The 17,414-nt window shown below is 39.3% G+C and overlaps 1 protein-coding gene across 1 annotated transcript in view; it reads right to left on the reverse strand.

Moving 5' to 3' along the window:
• Positions 1-9,200, reverse strand: part of CAPN6 (calpain 6) — a 26,941-nt gene extending 17,741 nt beyond the window's left edge. The window contains exons 1-2 of the mRNA XM_006917272.2: positions 9,114-9,200; positions 4,206-4,233 (exon numbers count right to left, since the gene is read on the reverse strand). Of these exons, the coding sequence (XP_006917334.2) occupies positions 4,206-4,233; positions 9,114-9,200 (115 nt within the window). The remainder of the gene's footprint in view (positions 1-4,205; positions 4,234-9,113) is intronic.
• Between the last annotated feature and the right edge of the window lie 8,214 nt (positions 9,201-17,414).

The following is a 17,414-nucleotide window of genomic DNA, read 5'->3' on the forward strand; positions in this document are numbered from 1 at the left end:
CCCATAGCATACTATATCTATAATAATAAAAATTGTTGTTATTAGAGGAAGTTTTCAAGTCTTTTAAAGATTATCTGAGATTAGACAAATGGTAGTCATCCTAGTGACATTCCTGGAGCCATCCACTTCAACTTTAGCTTTAACAGAAAAGTCACCATTTTCAGGAAGAGAAGAGTCCAGGCACTGCAATTAATTAGTTTGGGGCTGTAGGTAAGACACCTAAACCATTATGGGGCCTCAGTTTCTTTATCTGACAAATGAGGTAATATGGGCCTTAATAATCTTATTAGAAAAATAGATAATAAATGTTAAGATTGTTAGTTAAACATGAGTCATTATAATTTAAAGGACAATTCTCCATTTTACACTGGCAGGGAGAAGTTCATGGCAAAGGACAATTTTAAATTTGAAGAGGATGAAATAAATCACTTTACTATATTCGGAATAAGTTTGTGCCCTAAAGGGCCACACACTTTGTGCTTGAGGGAAGAAGCAGCCTCTTTCACATCTAATAAGCTCTTTTACATGGTTCCTTCGCTTTTATTGTTAAAGAGCTTTGCATATTTATTACTGGCCATAAAGGCTAATGCAAGAAACAGAGCTCAGCAGATGGCCTCCAAAGACAAGGAAAGATAAAAAGATTGCATATGTTTTTCTTCTTCAAAATCTAATGTGCAATCATTTGTCTTTGATAAAAGGCAGACTCTGAAATTCAATTAAACTGATTGGTGAACTATAGATTCTTATCCCATGGCAATACACTGTTGCTTTCTTTTCTCTAAAAAAAAAAAAAATACTCACATTGTTAAATAGAGAATTAATGTAGTGGCTCTTCAGGCAATGTATATTGGAGTGCTCCAGACTCAAATGCCCCTAACAACTGTTTTTTATGAGGATAATTTGAAAGGCAAATTTGATTTTAAATAGCTCTGAGGTGATAGTGTTTTCAAAGCCTTTGCTTGATTGATAAAGATAGATTTATAATGATTTTAATGATTCTTTCATGATATTCAATGGTAAATAAGAGGGGTTGTTAAATTTACATTGCACCAATTACTTAAAAATATATTTTAAGAATGACTGTTTATATTCTATTACTACATATGAGGTGAAAATAAAAATTCTAAGGTCAGAATATCGGCTAAAAATGGACAAAATTGGAAAAAATGGCTAATTATTACTTTAAAGAGTATCTGTGTAGGTAATACACTTCAAAACTCAGTTACTAAAGTGCCAGTTGCTATTTTATAAAATGTTTAATATTAATCGGACTTCTCTATTATCTTATTTCACATCCTTTCACTATTACATCAAAATGCTGTATTGGAAAAGAAGTCTCCCTATTTGAAAACCATAAAGTATTTTTAATTTAATATTATTTACAACCTACAATATATATGAACAAGCTTGCCATTTTTCTGAATCTGAGGAATAAGAAGCTGGGAAAAAACACAGATTTTCCATAGCCTTGTTTATTGACAATTGGTTTTCAAATTGAAGGCTATAAGACACTCCAAAATACCAAAATGCCTTCAGTCATCAGATTTAAGTCTAATCATAGGTTTTAAATATTAAAGCATATTTCATTGTATTCGAAGTCATGAATAGTATCAGTAATAATTTTCCATTAATCAGCATCAGAGTTAATCTCAATGTTTGCCTTTGTGGAACCTGTTAAAAATGGACCCCAATTTTCACATGTGCTCAAATTTATAATAAATACTATTGTGCCTCTTGCTTTCCTGGAAAGTTTGGTGGTTTGCCAGAAGCTGGGGATTGTAAATGGGAGATAGTTTAGGGCATTTAGGATATTTAGTTTGCCAGAACCCCCTAGTCCCTGATCATTTTGGATAAATGAGTATTTCCTGTTTGGGGAAAGGTCCTCTCCCACATCTGTCTCCTTTGCTACTCAGTCAAATGACAAAGCAAACAGGAGCCTCCAAAGGACATCCCTGTTATTAAAATAGGGCTTGTCTACAGACTGAAGCAGTATCATTTGAAAAGAAAATCAGGTTTGAGTTTTAAAAACAGTATGATCCCAGTAGACACTTTCAGAGACAGAATGTATAGCTGGGTTGGATAGGTCAAGCCTTTTGACCTGCATTTTGGGGGTGCACAGTAAATAATGAAGAGCAGGCTATAGGCCTGAACTTTGACAGATTTTCATTAGCATACAATTATAATTGCTTGTTCCACTTGACTTGCAGAGTAGAATTGACCCCCATGTCTAACTAGATATTAAGACAACTGTGTTCACTTTACTGTGACTTTAACTTTTTTATGCCTTAATTTTCTCATTGTGGGGAAGTGTTATGTATCCTGCCCTCCTCATACCATGACTGTACCTAATGAGATTGTTTGTGTAAGAGTATTTTGAATAAGTAGAAAGGGTTCCATAAATGCAAAATTTACACCGAAAACCCTCTCATTGCCTGTCACAGAGCTGAGCACACAACCATTTTTCAGGAAATATTTGTTGAATGGCCGAATGTCTTACATAGAAAATTAGTGTTTACATGGCAAGTTATTGTTTGAAATGTACATTTCAGTTCATGTTCTTTTCATGGCAGCCATGTTTAGTAGATATTATCTGTGCCCTTCATTTTGTATCTGCAGAAATGGCAGTTCAGAGAAGGGGCAGCTGGAAACTCACAGAGCCAACTCAAATCTGGGTCTGTGTAATGCCAGATTTAATGTGCAGCTTTCCATCACACCACAATGCTTCTTTTGGTCACTGCTTTTTTAAAGAAGGGATTTTTTTTTTAGCTCAAATAAGGAAAACCCTCCAAAATAAACATGATATCTAACTTTGAGGCATTCTTCCTAGAATTAATTTATTGTCATGGTATATATTAAAAAGCTTATTTATTTCCATGGCATGAAGATCATGGAAGAATCTAAACCCTTCACATTCAAGGTTTCATCAGTTAATCTTCAGGAAACTTTTGGTAACCCAGAAATTTGTAAGCTGGGTTTGTCATAAACAACTTGCCCTATCAGAGGATAAGAGAGTGGAGAAGGGAATGTTCCTTCTTTGCTATCTCACTGCACCCAACAGTGAAGACAAGAGAGCCTTTAGGTTAACAACCACATATTAGGAAAGTCAGTAAACAGAATCAAATCTAGGGCTTTAAGTATAAACGGAAAAGAGCCTCCAGCTAACAAATGGCTAACAAAGGGAATGTGCACATCTAAGAAAGAAGGACCTTGTGTCCTATGAACAAGTATCATGGGTGGTTGGATGAAGCAAAGTATGGGGTTTTGCTCTGAGATAATGGTCTTAAGCAAGTACTATTTGAATTGGAACCCACTGCCTAAAGATAGAGCACGAAGAAGGAAGGCATTGTGGATCAAGGCAAGTGGGAAGAGTGAATGCAGAGTATGGAAAGTTGAGAATTGCCAGGGGAAGTTGAGGGAGACTTCCTTGTAGAACACCAGGCTGCAGTTAGGAGAGGAAGCTTTTGCTACTCACTGGACTGGAAAGCTTGGGGAGCTGGGCAAGCTCTTAAGAGAAAAATGGCTTGTTCTTTACTTGTGGGTTAGCTTTAGAGTAGAAACCAGATTTCGCTCTACAAGGTAAAATCTGCTTCAATTTATTAAAGAGAATTATTAATTGATAGAGAGAACTCGGCCAGCAGTTTACAAACTGAGATTGATTGGGATGAGTGGGAGGCAAGGTAGGGCATTTAAGAGGGAGAGAGGAAGAGCATGGCTTCAGTGTGTTGTCCCTAGCTAGTTTCTCCTTTTCCCCAGTTTTATCTTTGTGCTGTTCTTGAAACAAAATCAGAAGTAGAAGCAATTAGGAATTTTGCAGAGCAAATCGAATACAGAAAACCTAACTCTACCCTGGCATGAAATAGGGGTCATTTTAGCCAAGATCAGCAGTTCCTATTCTCATACCTGGTGGTGGTGTGTTGAGAGAAATGGGACTTGGAGTGGGAGACATAATGATAATTCAGCATCCACATGTTACACAGAGAATGGTGCTTTCCATGTTTGCACAGGCAGAGTCCTAAACCATATCTATGGACAAGCATCTACCAGAAAACATATAACTGTTTAAATTCAAATTGTTAGCCAGATATTCTGGGGTCTGAAAGGAACCATATAAGTCCTCTGATTCAGCCTTATCTAGAACACATCTACTCCGCCCAGAGAGAAGACTCTGTTCAAAGAAATTCAAAGGAAAAATAAAGAGCACACAATTTCCTTTAATTCCATTGCTGAAGAACTCTATCAGAAAATAAAAAAGCAAGTCAGAATTATAAAAAGAACACAGGTAGTCAGGAGATCCAGGACCAAATTCCAAATACCGCCATTTAGTGTAAATAAAATTTGTGTCTCTCAATTTCCCCATAAGCACAATGGGGATATGATGGCTGCATCATACACCTCAAGGTATTATTGGGGGCATATAATGAAATTAAGTACCTGAACATACTTATTAACTGTTAAAGATAAGACCAATGAAAGACAGTAGTATTAGGAAACACTTAAATTTTTTTTTTTTTTTTAGCAAATTGAATCTCTTTTCTGTCCTTAGTGGAAAATAAAATTTGACCACATGCTTTAAATAAGATACTCAAGGACATTTAGAAGACCAATATAAAATGGTTCCTTCACTCTTCAATACCGCTTCTCTTTTCCACCTGTCATTTTTGGTTGACTTGCCCCACTGCCTGTTTTCTCTCTCTTGGATGAATAAGCTCATCCTATAAGTCTAATTTTATAGCCTTTTGAGAATGTAACCCCAATTTTTATAGAATGCTATGCTGGAAAGACTCTTAGAAATCACTTAACCCAAATTCTTACTTTTACAGGAAGGTGAAGGGACTTTCCCAAGGTTACATAGTTAATGACAGAGCTGGCACTAAAACCTGGATCCCCTGACACTTTTTACCACAATTTTAAAAAGCGGGAGTGTGGGGGAGGGAAGGAGCGTGCAAATTCAAAGCCTTAAGACATTGTTTTGGAAAATTTTCATTATCCTCTTCTTACAAGAATGCACTTAGGAATTTTGTTTTTGAATTGCAAGCTGTCAGAAGGTGAGATGATTTCAAATCAAGGCTAATCAAAGAAACACTGTTTGGGGGTCACAAAGGGACTTTTTTCTACTTTTAATTTAGGAACTAAAAACTACCAAAGATACAGAAAGGCTGCTTTTTAATCTATTCGTGACAACACAAGTGTTTTTAGACTTTTCCCTAGACTGCCAGGGACTTTAAGGATAAATACTGTTTTCCAAATCTAAAATATTCTTTCTCCCTCCCTCCCTCCCTCCCTCCCTTCCTCTCTCTCTCTCTCTCTCTCTCTCTCTCTCTCTCTCACACACACACACACACACGCAAGCACATGTGTACACACACGTACCTACACACAAACTGCTAGAAGAATGAAAGACTTAATTAGCATCTCCACAAGGAATCTTTTAATAAATTCCTGTAGACTATAAAATGTTCTTAATTTCACAATAAAGATTAGCAAATGAGACATTAGCTAAATTTCAATAAAACATTGGTACAAACCAGGATTCTTTACCCTGAAGCCAGAAGTGATTGTCAGGATGGCAGAATTTATTTAATTTTCCTATGTGCTTTTCATCGAACTTCAAGTTCCAAATCCTCAGAACTAATTTTCAATTGCAATGTTCTGATCTTTTTTCTGCCCTCCCCCTAGCCCACTCTAGACAAGTAGCCCAGTTAAACCCCTATAACACCAGTAGCAATGTAGTAGGTGGGTGTGGGTGAAAGGATGGAGCCCCAACTTCAAATTAAAGTTTAAACCAAAGCAAGAATAAGAGAACAAAACCAGGCTGGTCGGGAGGTGAAAATGCAATAGCCAAGATCAACCTGTCACCAGGGCAGGAGGACATCTGGCTGTGCAGACAGAACAGCCCCTGCTGCCACTCCCTCCTGTGCAACAGCACACAGCCCATTGCACCCCACTGCCAGAGCTCAAAGACCTTTTGTACACAGTGTGGTTCCAAACTTTTGCCTGCATTTCAATAATTTTCCCATAGTTGTGGGTCAGCAAAAGCTGGAATGAAGTCTTGACAGTCAGCCTGGCTTCTCCTTCTCACTTGCCCAAGGAAGGTTTGTCCTTTTTTCACCAGGGATTTCAAGTAACAGAAGACCAAAAAAAAAAAAATCAGATATCACCAGAAAATATCATTGCCAGATAATCACAATCACTGCCACACAAACCCAAAAAATAACAAATCAAAAAAGTTCATTAGTTTGGAAGTTTCCAAACTATTATACATGTACATTTGATCCAGATGAACCAAAACATTATAGCTGTGGATTTTGATTAACTCTAAAGTTCATGTTTCTTCACTTCTTTTATAGACCAAGTTATCCGACAAATAAAATTCCAGGATAAATTTGCTAATGCTTTGTCTACTCACCTGAGTTATCCCAGTTGCCGCTGCTGCTGCCACCCGCTGCTGCTTCTCTTGGCCAGGTAACCCCTACAAAGTCTGTTCACTCAGTGCGGCTGAACAAAGATTCTGGCTTTCTTAACCTGAAAACTATTTGGGCTATACCAAGCTCTGCTCACAGGGGGAGGTGACTCGCAGAAACTTCAGGAGACTTTGCCCCGCCTAGCAGTCAGAAACTGATCCTAGCAGTCAGAAACTGAGTCATGAGGAAAATCTGGAAAGCGCCCCTGCCAGATGTACAGATGGGATGCCCACTCCAGATCCACCCACCAGCAACTTGGAAAACCCAGAAAGCCACGTTCAAACTCTCTCTTCCAAGGAAGAATGAGACTTTCAGGAGAGGTCTGATAAATTTCTGACTTTTCTGTCCCAGGGTTAATAGTGCAAACATAGACATCACTTGAGAGAGGATGTGGCAAGAAAAATCTTAAAGTGTTGGCAAAGTTCTTGTGGGCTAGGCTGCAGACATGGCCCTTGTACATGGATCTAAGATAGTGATGAGGACTCTTCAGCAAGCAAGTGAGAGTGAAAGAGGAGCTAATGGGGCACAGGGAGGAAAAGGTTGCTTTGTGAAGTAGCAGGTTATATTTGGCCAAGGGCAGAGAGAAGGGAGCATGAAGAGGGAGGTGAATGGAATTTGATTCTTACGACCATGGCAGTTGTAAGAAGCTTAATTTCTAGCAACAAATCTGTGGAGATTCTGCCTGGCAGTGTTTGGTGAAAAGCAGAGCAAATAACTGTGTTCGTTCTGAAAGGCCAACCAAGAGACTTCATTCAGAAGAATACTCAGAGCCCAGTGAAATATTATGCTGCATTCCAGTCAAAGTCCTGTTCCTTGAGAGATTCACCGGGACACAATTCCAGGGACACAATTCTCAAGTTGTTTTAATTGTTCTAGTTTTCATATCTCATTTGATTTTCATTTCATACTCTAGCTCTTGCAACCAATGTGGTGTTAAACTTTTAACCTGAAATTACTACCCTTTACCCTTATCCCTGTACCAATTCTTTTTTTTTTTTTTGCCTAGTTGGAGGGAGTGCAAAAGAGAGAGAGAGAGACAGACAGAGAGAGACAGAGAGAGACAGAGAGACAGAGAGACAGAGAGAGAACACAAGTAAGCAAGGTGAAGCCTAAGGAAGAAAAGAAGTGGGGAAGAAAAGAAGTGGGGGAAGGTCCTTCCTGACCCCATACCAATATTTTCATGAAACATCTGAGCAGTTCTATAACTGTGGTCTCTGAGACTTCCCCCGTTGATATTTCCCCACAGCTCTCTCTGTGCTTTTTCTCTCTCTATGCCAAGATGGAAATTGAGCTAGAGTTACGTGACAATACAAAATGTTGGAGCCCAGAAGAATTAGGGCTTTAAATATTGGCACTTAATTTGATTTCTAAGTGACAGATTTCTCACTCAAGTATCCCCCATGTTGTGGGATTTTGGCTTTGAAACCAAGGGAAGGTGTATTATCTGAGCTCATCTTCTTCAGCCATCTTTTCACCTCCATAACTTTTAAATGAGTAGGAAATAATAGAATCTGATAATTAAAAAGGAACTTTAGAGGCCATATCTACTACTACTCAGTGCAAATATATCTTCCTGATAATCTGAAAAGCTCACCCTTCAGTAAAGCAGCTTATTCCACATTTAGGTCCCCCTAATGGTTAAAAACTTATTCTTTAGATTGAGTAAAAATGAGCATTACACTATTTCTATTTCCTTTTTCACGTGACAGACCTTTAAAATATCTGTCACATCACCCCCAGTCTTCTGTCCTCTGGGCTAAATATCCTCAATTCATTTAAATCATGCTTCACATGGGTTTCTAGATCTTTTGCTATTCTAGTTGTCTTTTGAACATAGATATGCTCAGTGTGTGACTTGTAGCTCATTTAAAACCCTCTTTTGATTCTTGCATGAACTACTATTATTTGCCTGATTCTATGCTTATACAATTGATTTTTTAAATTTTTTTTACTTTTATTTTAATCTGGATTCTGAGCTTTACGTGCATCCTCAATAACCATCGCCTTTTTTAATTTCAACTCTTACGATTTATCTAGATCTTGAGTCTCTCATCTAGAATATCATATTCTCTGTACCAATGTTTTTCAAACTTTCTTAAAATTATCACATCCTTAAAGAGCCTTCGTAAATGTTTTTCCCCTAATCTCTCCTCATGAAATTTTAATAACACAGGTATGCTGTATAAATGTTTATGTACAGTACGTATATCTGTGCTCTATATATGAAAGTTTTTTAATCCCTCAAGAATGAATTTTTGCCCTATTAGGGATAATATCATCTCCATTGAGAACACATGCTCTATATCAAGTTTCTTTTATCTGCATATTTGATCAACCAGATTAATAAAAGTATTGAATGACTTAGGATACAGGACAGAATACTGCAGCATAAACTTAGAGCCCTCACCTTATTAGCAATCACTTTTAATAAGGTTATTCAAACTTGAAGAAATCCATGTAATTTCTGCTACCACTCAGCTCTTATTTTTCTACCTTCTCCATGAGGTTACCATTAGACATTTTAAAATGTCTCGCTGAAGTTCAGATACATTATGCTATAATATTCCCTTTATCTACCCTTCTAGATGCCCATTTTAAAAAAGGAAATGAACTTAGTTAAGCATGACTTGCATTTAGTGAACTCATGCTTACCCTTAGTGATTTCTGCTCCCATTCTAAAGCCTCAAAAATGATCTGCTTAATGGTGCATGCTATACTTTTGGCAAAGATCAATGCCATGTTCACTGGTCTACAGTTTCAAGGATCTACATTTTGCACTCTGCAAAACCAGCACCTCTTTCACTAAAAATTAGAACAATGTTTGTCTGTCTCTTTGCATCTCTCACCTCTTCCCTTTGCCATAATTTCTCAAAGGTTATTGGCTCTGTGATCACATGTGCACATTCTCTTGTAACCTCAGATGTAATTTGGGCCTGGAAACTTGAACTCACTGAAGGGAGCTAAGTGGTCCCTTATTATCTCCTCATCTATCTTGGGCTTTAATTCTCTTTTTAGTTGAAAGATCATGCTTCTGATGGAGAGGTTAAGTAATTTGCCCACAGTCACACACCTAGTAAATTGGCAGAGCTGGAATTTAAAACCCACCCTGTCTGACTCTAAATTCTGGCTCTTAACCAGCTTGCTGTGTATTTTTCAAGTATCAAATACTGGTATGGCTCACGAGTACTATATGAGTTCTGTATGCATTCCAAAGAGAGAGAGAGTTCTTCTAGCAAGAGTAGTCAGTACAGGCTTGGTAAAGGAGATAAAATTTGCATTGGATCTTTAAGAATGAGTAAGATTCTAATAGGAAGAAAGAAGTGATGTGTGGATATGTGGTAGGATGATAGAGGAGATTGAGGATAGCATCTGAGATAGGAGAAATAATAAAGAATCGCCACCTTGGATCTGTCTCATAGTTCACTTTGTGAATCATTATCAATACCAAGAGATCACAAATGGTCAAGAGATTGCCAGGGTGTTCCTGCCTTGCCTTAGCAAGTAACTGTTCATTCAAGCTCTGTTGCTTACTACTCGTATACTCTTAGACAAGGCATAATCCTCCTGAGCCTTGCTTTCCTGCTCTATAAAATAGGAATAATAACAGGCCTATTTTGTCACTATGAAGATTCGATCAGCTGGTTAACACATGTAAAGTACTTAGAACACTGCCTGGCATACAAATGGGGCTCAACAAATATTTATTACTGTCATTATTATTATTACCGTGATTCATTTATTCAGTCAGCAAGCATTTATTGAGCTCCTACTGTGTGTCAGATACTATGCTAGGTCCTGGAGATATAATGGTGAGCAATAAGAAACATGATCTCAGTCTTCAGTGAGTTAAAGATCGTCTGTCTCTTTATTTTGTGGAAGTTTTCAGTCTGTACTATTTTTTTGTTTGTTTCATATTATAGATAAAGTGTTACATTTCACTTATTCCTTCCAAAGTTTTGACCTCCTTCAAAAATTTGTGGGGATAGTGTTAAGTAGCTTTTTGATCTAATAGCCCAGGATTTGTGGAGGAAGTTGGTGGCTACTATAGATTTTGGCTAATTCCATTTCAGCCTTCACCCAAGTCTCAGGTTCTAACTTTCTGCATACTCCAGCCTCATTCTTAGCCCACTCATTTCCCCTACTTTGGACATTTTCCAAACCTAGGTTGTAAAATCATTTTCCCCAATGGAGAAAAGCCAGCTGTACTTAATGTGTGTGTGTGTGTGTGTGTGTGTGTGTGTGTGTGTGTGTTGGTGGTGTGTTGCTGCACATCAGTGTAGTGTGGCTGTGGGGCAGTGCCATTTGGTTTTGGCCAGCTAACTACAGTCCCTGCCTCTTTTGATTTTACAATCCCTCAAGGCCAGTGAGAGTGTGAACAGAAGCCACTGAAGAGTATGGACTGTCAGCTTCCAAACCAAATAACCTTGGGCCAGTATGAGGTGGAGTTCAAACAAGACTTTGGAAAGGGGTAAATTGGATATCTTCCCTGTTGGCCTGGTTAAAACAAAAATATGCTTCACTGGGCTGTCGGCAGAACTTCCTTTAATTAAGGAAAGCAACTCATTTGCCTGGTCAACTAAAGGGCTCTAGTTTCTCAATATTAGTCAAAGGAAACCTCTGTCACTAGTAATTGAAATAAATTTGTACAGTAGTTCTTAACCTCTGACTATTATTAAATCTGTGCTCTTCTGCTTGGTCACCAAAGCCTTTTCTCCACCAAGGGATGTCATTTTAGCCATTTCCCATGATCGGTTTCACCACTACTCCTTGCTGCTGATGTAGCTGCCCTTGTGTTCCATTTCTGGACAAAATTTTCAGGACCGCAACTACCACTGGCTGCTGTTGGAGTAGAGAACTCAGGGCTAAAAAAAGTTGGCTGGGGTTGATGCTTTGGATACAAATGTTGTCCAAGACTTAAGTATATATTGAAGCTGAGGGTCCGCTCCAGAGAACTGAGAATTGGATACCAGGTGAAAGTAGGCAAGGCCATAAACAGAAGGCAAGATGGGCAATCGTAAATTGAGGTGGCCCAGAACTCACAGGCCAGGAAACATGGTGCAAGGTGGGATGAAGTCAAATAGTGCAAGGCAAAGGCTGAGACCAAACCGAAAATCAGGTACTCATTCTAACTGGATGCATGGTATGATTCTGCCCTTTGCCCATGTTTTTACTCAATATGTCCCCTTGTCGAGACTGTCCTTTCTCACCCCTCCATCTATCTGAGTCTTCTTTATCCTTGATTGTTCAGCCTTACTTTCCATGATATCTTTTTCCTTCCTCATTGATCTGCAACCTCTGAATAATCATCTCCCTTTGAGTAAGTATCATATCACACAGGGTTCTAGTTAATCATTCTTCAACTATTTTATGTGCGTACTTGGGGTTCCTCAAACTGTAAACTCTTTAAAGACAGCAGCTCCGGCTCTTGCACTCCCCATAGTGTGAAGCACAGGGAGAGGCACCAAATAGATGTGCAGTCAATACTTGGCAATCAATTCTAGAGACATTCAGAATGGAAGTCATTAGCAACTTAGCAAGAGATTCAGAGATGGGCCCATGACACACTCACAAAAATGCTTAGAGAAATCAGATAGAACCATCTTCTGGGATTTCAAAACTTGAAAAACAGGAGAAGTCTGAGGTAAATGATAGTATCTGTTTGTCAGAGCTACACATCTACAAACAGCCCTTTGAGTTCTGGGATAGCTTATAGAATTAGAAAAAAAAAAGTGGAGGTAGCCTTGAGCTCTCACTGAGCCTGAGAGTGAAGTAAAGATTAGGAGGGGGTTTGGAAAGAAAATTACAAAAAATTTCCAATACAGGAGGGAAAGAATCTTTTTTCAATCCTAGTAAAATTTCATTTTTCTGGCCTTCACTAAGTTAGAGTTTTTGAGAAATCAGACAGTGTCTGTAGCTTGTTATAGACAGATCTTGAAAGAAAAGAGTTGCTAAACTAATTAAGCCTCTGCAATGCTGGGAGAAGGTGTGGAGGATAGAACAAGGTCTTGTTTGACTTAGTTAAAAGAAGTTTTCCCAGTTCCCTCCTAGAGCTCTTTAGAAGTATCATTAAGCTAATTATAAATCCTGGTTTTATAGTCATTCTTTGTCCTATTTCCCCCTTATCGTAAATATTTAGGAGTATTAAAACTAAATTTTAAAAATCTACGATTTTTACTTTTTACTATTTTCAATTCATTCTCCCTCCTCAGCTGGTGCCAAGAAAGAAGGGACCGTGGAAAGCTCCAAAATACTGGTAGCTTTCATGTGCTATCTCATTTAATCTTCACAAAAACAACTCTGCACAGAGGTATTGTTTTTGTGAAGATAGGGAAATGCTGGGTGGAGTGTGGGGTGATGGTGGTGAGATGTTAAGTAACCAGCCTCAGGCCACACAAGAATGAAATCATAGAGTCTTTTTTTTTTTAACAATTCTTCCAACTCCAAAGTCCTCCAGCTTTCTCCTGGATTGCGTTGCCTTTAAATTGAAAATAACTATTGACTGATAGAGAATTCGAAGACTTTTCTTGACAAACCTTACTTTATTAATTCATTTAAGTGTCCAGGAATTCATGAGAACACCTAGTCAAAATCAGGGGTGATGTTTGTAATAGCCCAAACCTGCAACCAGCCCAGATGTCCTAATTTTTAGTAATAAAGAACAGATTAGTGTCTGTCCCAGATGAGAAGTTGCAGAAGGAAGGTGGATACAATCATGAAAGGGTAATATCCTGAAGGATTCTAGACATGATAGCACTGCTCAGTATCTTGACTGTGGTGGTAGATACATGAACCTGTGTGATAATATTGTATAGAATGAAGTGCACACACAGATAATTTTAAGTAAAACAGAAAATCTGAAGAAGATTGGTAAATTATATCAACATCGATATCTTATTTGTGATATACTAAAGTTTTGCAAAATGTTACCATTTTTGGAAAACTAGAGAATGGGTAAACAGGATCTCTCTGTACTATTTCTTACAGCTGCATGAGAATCTACAAATATCTCAAACATTTTAATAAAAGAAAACGATTTTATGTAGTGGAAGGTTTATATATACATCAAATAGATTCAATCTACTCAGGCAGAAAGCCCTTTTGAAAGATGAAGTTGCAGTGGTCTGGTGGATTCGAGCAGTGTAACCAAGGCTTAGAGGTGGTGGGACTCTGAGCTCAGGGGGAAAGTTCACACAGGTCGATAAGCCTGACTGAGTGCAAAATAATGGGAGTGTGGTGTGAAATTCGAAGGAACAGATTTCACGCTTGGGGGCTTTTTATTCAAGGCCATAACTTTGCAGGTTCCTCTGCTTTTTTCTGGGAGACTGAACTCTGCTCCCCAAGACCTGACTACATGGGCCTCAGCCAGAAATGGCTACATAGTATGGGAGGCCCAGTGCAAAATGAAAATGTGGGGCCTCTTGTTCAAAATGTATAAGGAATTTCAAGACTGTGACTGCAGAACATTAAACCACGCACGGGGCCTCTCTAAGCACCTGGCTTTGTGTGACTGCACAAGTCCTGGCCCCAGTCAACATTTCTGCTAAATCTCCACAGCTGCTACAGGTAGAGCATACAGACCAACACCCCCTTTCCAGACTCTCCCTGCTGGTCTGGATTAACTAAAATGACTGAGGCCCAACTGGCCCTTTGGGACCTATTTATTGTGAAGTCACAGTTCTGGGCACTTGACAAATCCCCGCTGACTGATCAACTGTGCTGCTGCAGTATAGACCAGTTCAAGAGAGAGAGGAGGATGGCGTATAAAGGCAGAGACAGGCTGGAAAAGTCTGGGTGCCCACTGGCAGAAAGAAGCTGGCAAGAAGTGGATCAGGCTGGTGGCCATTCCTAACATGTGCTCCTCTTAGCAGGTAGCAAAGGGAAAATGTTACAAGAGTGCTGGGAGTTCTGGACTACTGGAAGGCACTGGAAGTAGCAGGTTTAGAGAATGAGCACAAGCACACTTCTCCCCAAATGAGCTGCAATTCCAAGCATGGGAAGCAAATTCTTCCTTAACACCTGATTCGGCTAACTTTGATTGAGCACTTATCATGTGCAATGTGCTTCCTGTGTACTGTCATGTTTAGTTTTCACAAAAGTAAAATGGGTCTCTCAATTGTAGAGCTGAGATTCAGCCCCAAGCCTTCTAATGGCAAGGCCTGGCCACTTCCATTGTGCCATACTGCCATAGTTAGCTGGGCCCCAGTTTGGGGTCCAGAAGCTTTCTTAGTGAACTTCTTCCCTCTTTCCTTTCTTCCATCTTCTAATCTTGAGACACCCCATTCAGAAGAGCATAGAAACCCTCAGGAATGGGGCACTTACGAACACCTTTAAGATTGGTGAGGCAATTTACACAGATACAAGACCTCCTCCGAAGGGTTGTAGCCTGAGTGCAACAAACCCTTGCCTCACTCCTTTGGAGCCCCTTTTCCCAAGTTAAGCTCAGTTCTGAAGTGTCAGGCAATAGTCTATACCAGGCAGCTTTTCTTGATGCCTTGATGCCACTTGGTGGCTGTGCCCAAGAACAGGAACCTTGGAAAAGGCCAAGTTATAGGTTTCAAGGGTGAGTGATGCCACTGCTTACTCTGACTGAAAGACTCTCAGCATAGTCCTTTTTTAACTAGAACTCTACTCGGAGAATTAAACTTCCTAAAGCTAGAGAACCTTGGGAAGAAGGTCAGTAGCCAAGAAACAAGATCACTTAATAAGCCAAATACTTATAGTGAGGATATCAATTTTTGAAGGCTTCTAAGATACTTGCTCAAAGCCTTGGTAAAGGTTTCTTTGGTTCTGGAGTTAGAATTGTTCTTATGAATACTGCCTTTTTCTATGACTAAATACATCTGCTCCTGGGAGGAGGTGGCAAGGGTGGTAGGAGTGAAAGGGAGGCACCAAGGGCTTCATAATGGAAGAGTCCAAGAGAAAATGTAATCTGGGGACAGTCTTCTTATGAAGGCCCACAGCCAGTAGTTTCTTGCTTTCCTTGAGGTGAGTGGTAGCACCTGTCTTCAGTGAGGAATACCCTAAAGTCTTCTGTAGTTTGTGCCTTACAGAATGTATGTGGAGGAGGTGGAATATATTTCTCTTCTCTTATTTCCAGAAGCTGAGGAGTTATTGTTATCTACCAAGCGGTACTTTCTCCATCTTGGCCTTCAACCAATACGGTCACCCCACTGTTCATTCCCAAATAGCTCCTGTAGTCTTGCCTCTACCAAGAAGTCAGGACTCTTCCTTTCCCAATGCTCCTGTAGACATTCACTCTTCTCCTCCAACCCAGAGACACTTTGCTTAAGCTGAGCATTTTTGCTTCTCTGTCAAAGATTCCCTACAGAATCCTCAGACTAAAGAAACAGGGACAAACCCGCCATCGGCCTTTATTGCCTTTCGGATCATGTCTAAGGCCTTGGAGCAGAGGGAATGGCACTGTGCCAGGTGCTTTACATGCATTATTTCATTGAATTTCTCCATTAGCCCAATGAGATAAGCACTGTTAATATCTCTATTTTATGGATGAGGAGACTGAAGTTCAAATAAGTTGAGTGATTGATCCATAATATGTAGCTAGTAAGTAGCAAGACCAAGATTTGAACCTAGGTACTCCATGCATCATACTTTCATTTTAATTGCTATTTTATGGTCTACATGTCCCACTACATTATGCATTTTTAATTTTTGTTTCCATTTTGTAGAATTTAGAGTTGTCAGGAATTTCTTTGTGAAATCTATGAGACTTGAACTGGGCCTGGAAGTATAATATAGTGCTTTAAGAGAAAGTAGCCATTTGGGGCACAGGGCAGGGAGATCTGTAGAATTTAAGACCTTGAGTCAGTCAGGTGGAAATGTGCTTTGTGTTGGGGATGGGCTTCAGGGAAAAACAGGGAGGATTGGTGAGGCTAGGTTTCAGAGTTCATGTTGGCAAATTATGGGAAATCAGACCTGGCAAAACCTAAATCTGGAGGAGTTAGGGGTTTATAGGAGTTCTACAAGCTAGTATATGTAGACACTGGAGCTTGTCTAGACAAATATAGCAGTAGAGACAGTAATCGATTAGTTGACTGGGGCAACTGGGAAGGTTGTATAATATAATTGAAACTTCTTTCACATCGAGCTTCTCTGGAATGGAGATGGCGAACAAAGGCCCACCTATGGCAAAATTGTGTGCCTAGGGTCTTTTTATGCACATTTATTGCCCTCTTTCTTCTTGGATTTCAATAGCTCCATCCTGCCTTCTGCATGCAGAGCTCTCATCTTCTATAACTGGCAAAGTCTCACCCAGGACCACCTTTCCTAGGAAGAATCTTTTTTCTGTCATTGCTAGTCCCTTTTCTTTCCTCCATCCAAACCATATCACTTTTTCTCAGAACTCTATCATGTTACTAGCATAAATCTGATAGACAAGTTCATAGCAAATGTTAATGGTTGATAATAAAATTAATAACATATAAATTTGAAGAGGAGCCTAACATGCTTTTGCTAGAAGCAGGGACTGTCAGAGGATTTTCAAGCTTAAAATAAAAGGGTATAGGGATGGGATAAGGATACGGGTAGAGGTGGAAATTTGAGAAAAGGGCATTTTGGTGACATTTGCATAAGGATAATCCTGGTTATTTCTTAAATATTTGAAAAGAGGCTCCCCCCTTTACCCTCACTGCCCCCTGAACATTCTGCCATTCTGTCCACCTTGTTCCTGCACTCCAGTATCTTGCCAGGAATAATTGTATTAATTAAACAGCTCTAGATACAGAGAAAATGCCCAACTTGGTTTGGGGATAGAAACTTCTTGAGTTGTCAAAGACCCCACAAAATTGAAGCTGCTGCTATTAGAATGCATGTTCATAGCTCCCTTGGACACTAAATTTAACAGATGGGACACTTCAATACAGGGCACAGTTGTCAAAAACCACAGTTTAAATCAGTCACAGACAACTGTTTCATTCCCCACACTTGCTTGGGTGT

The sequence above is a fragment of the Pteropus alecto genome, unplaced genomic scaffold, assembly GCF_000325575.1.
Source record: "Pteropus alecto unplaced genomic scaffold, ASM32557v1 scaffold107, whole genome shotgun sequence".
Classification (NCBI taxonomy): domain Eukaryota; kingdom Metazoa; phylum Chordata; class Mammalia; order Chiroptera; family Pteropodidae; genus Pteropus; species Pteropus alecto.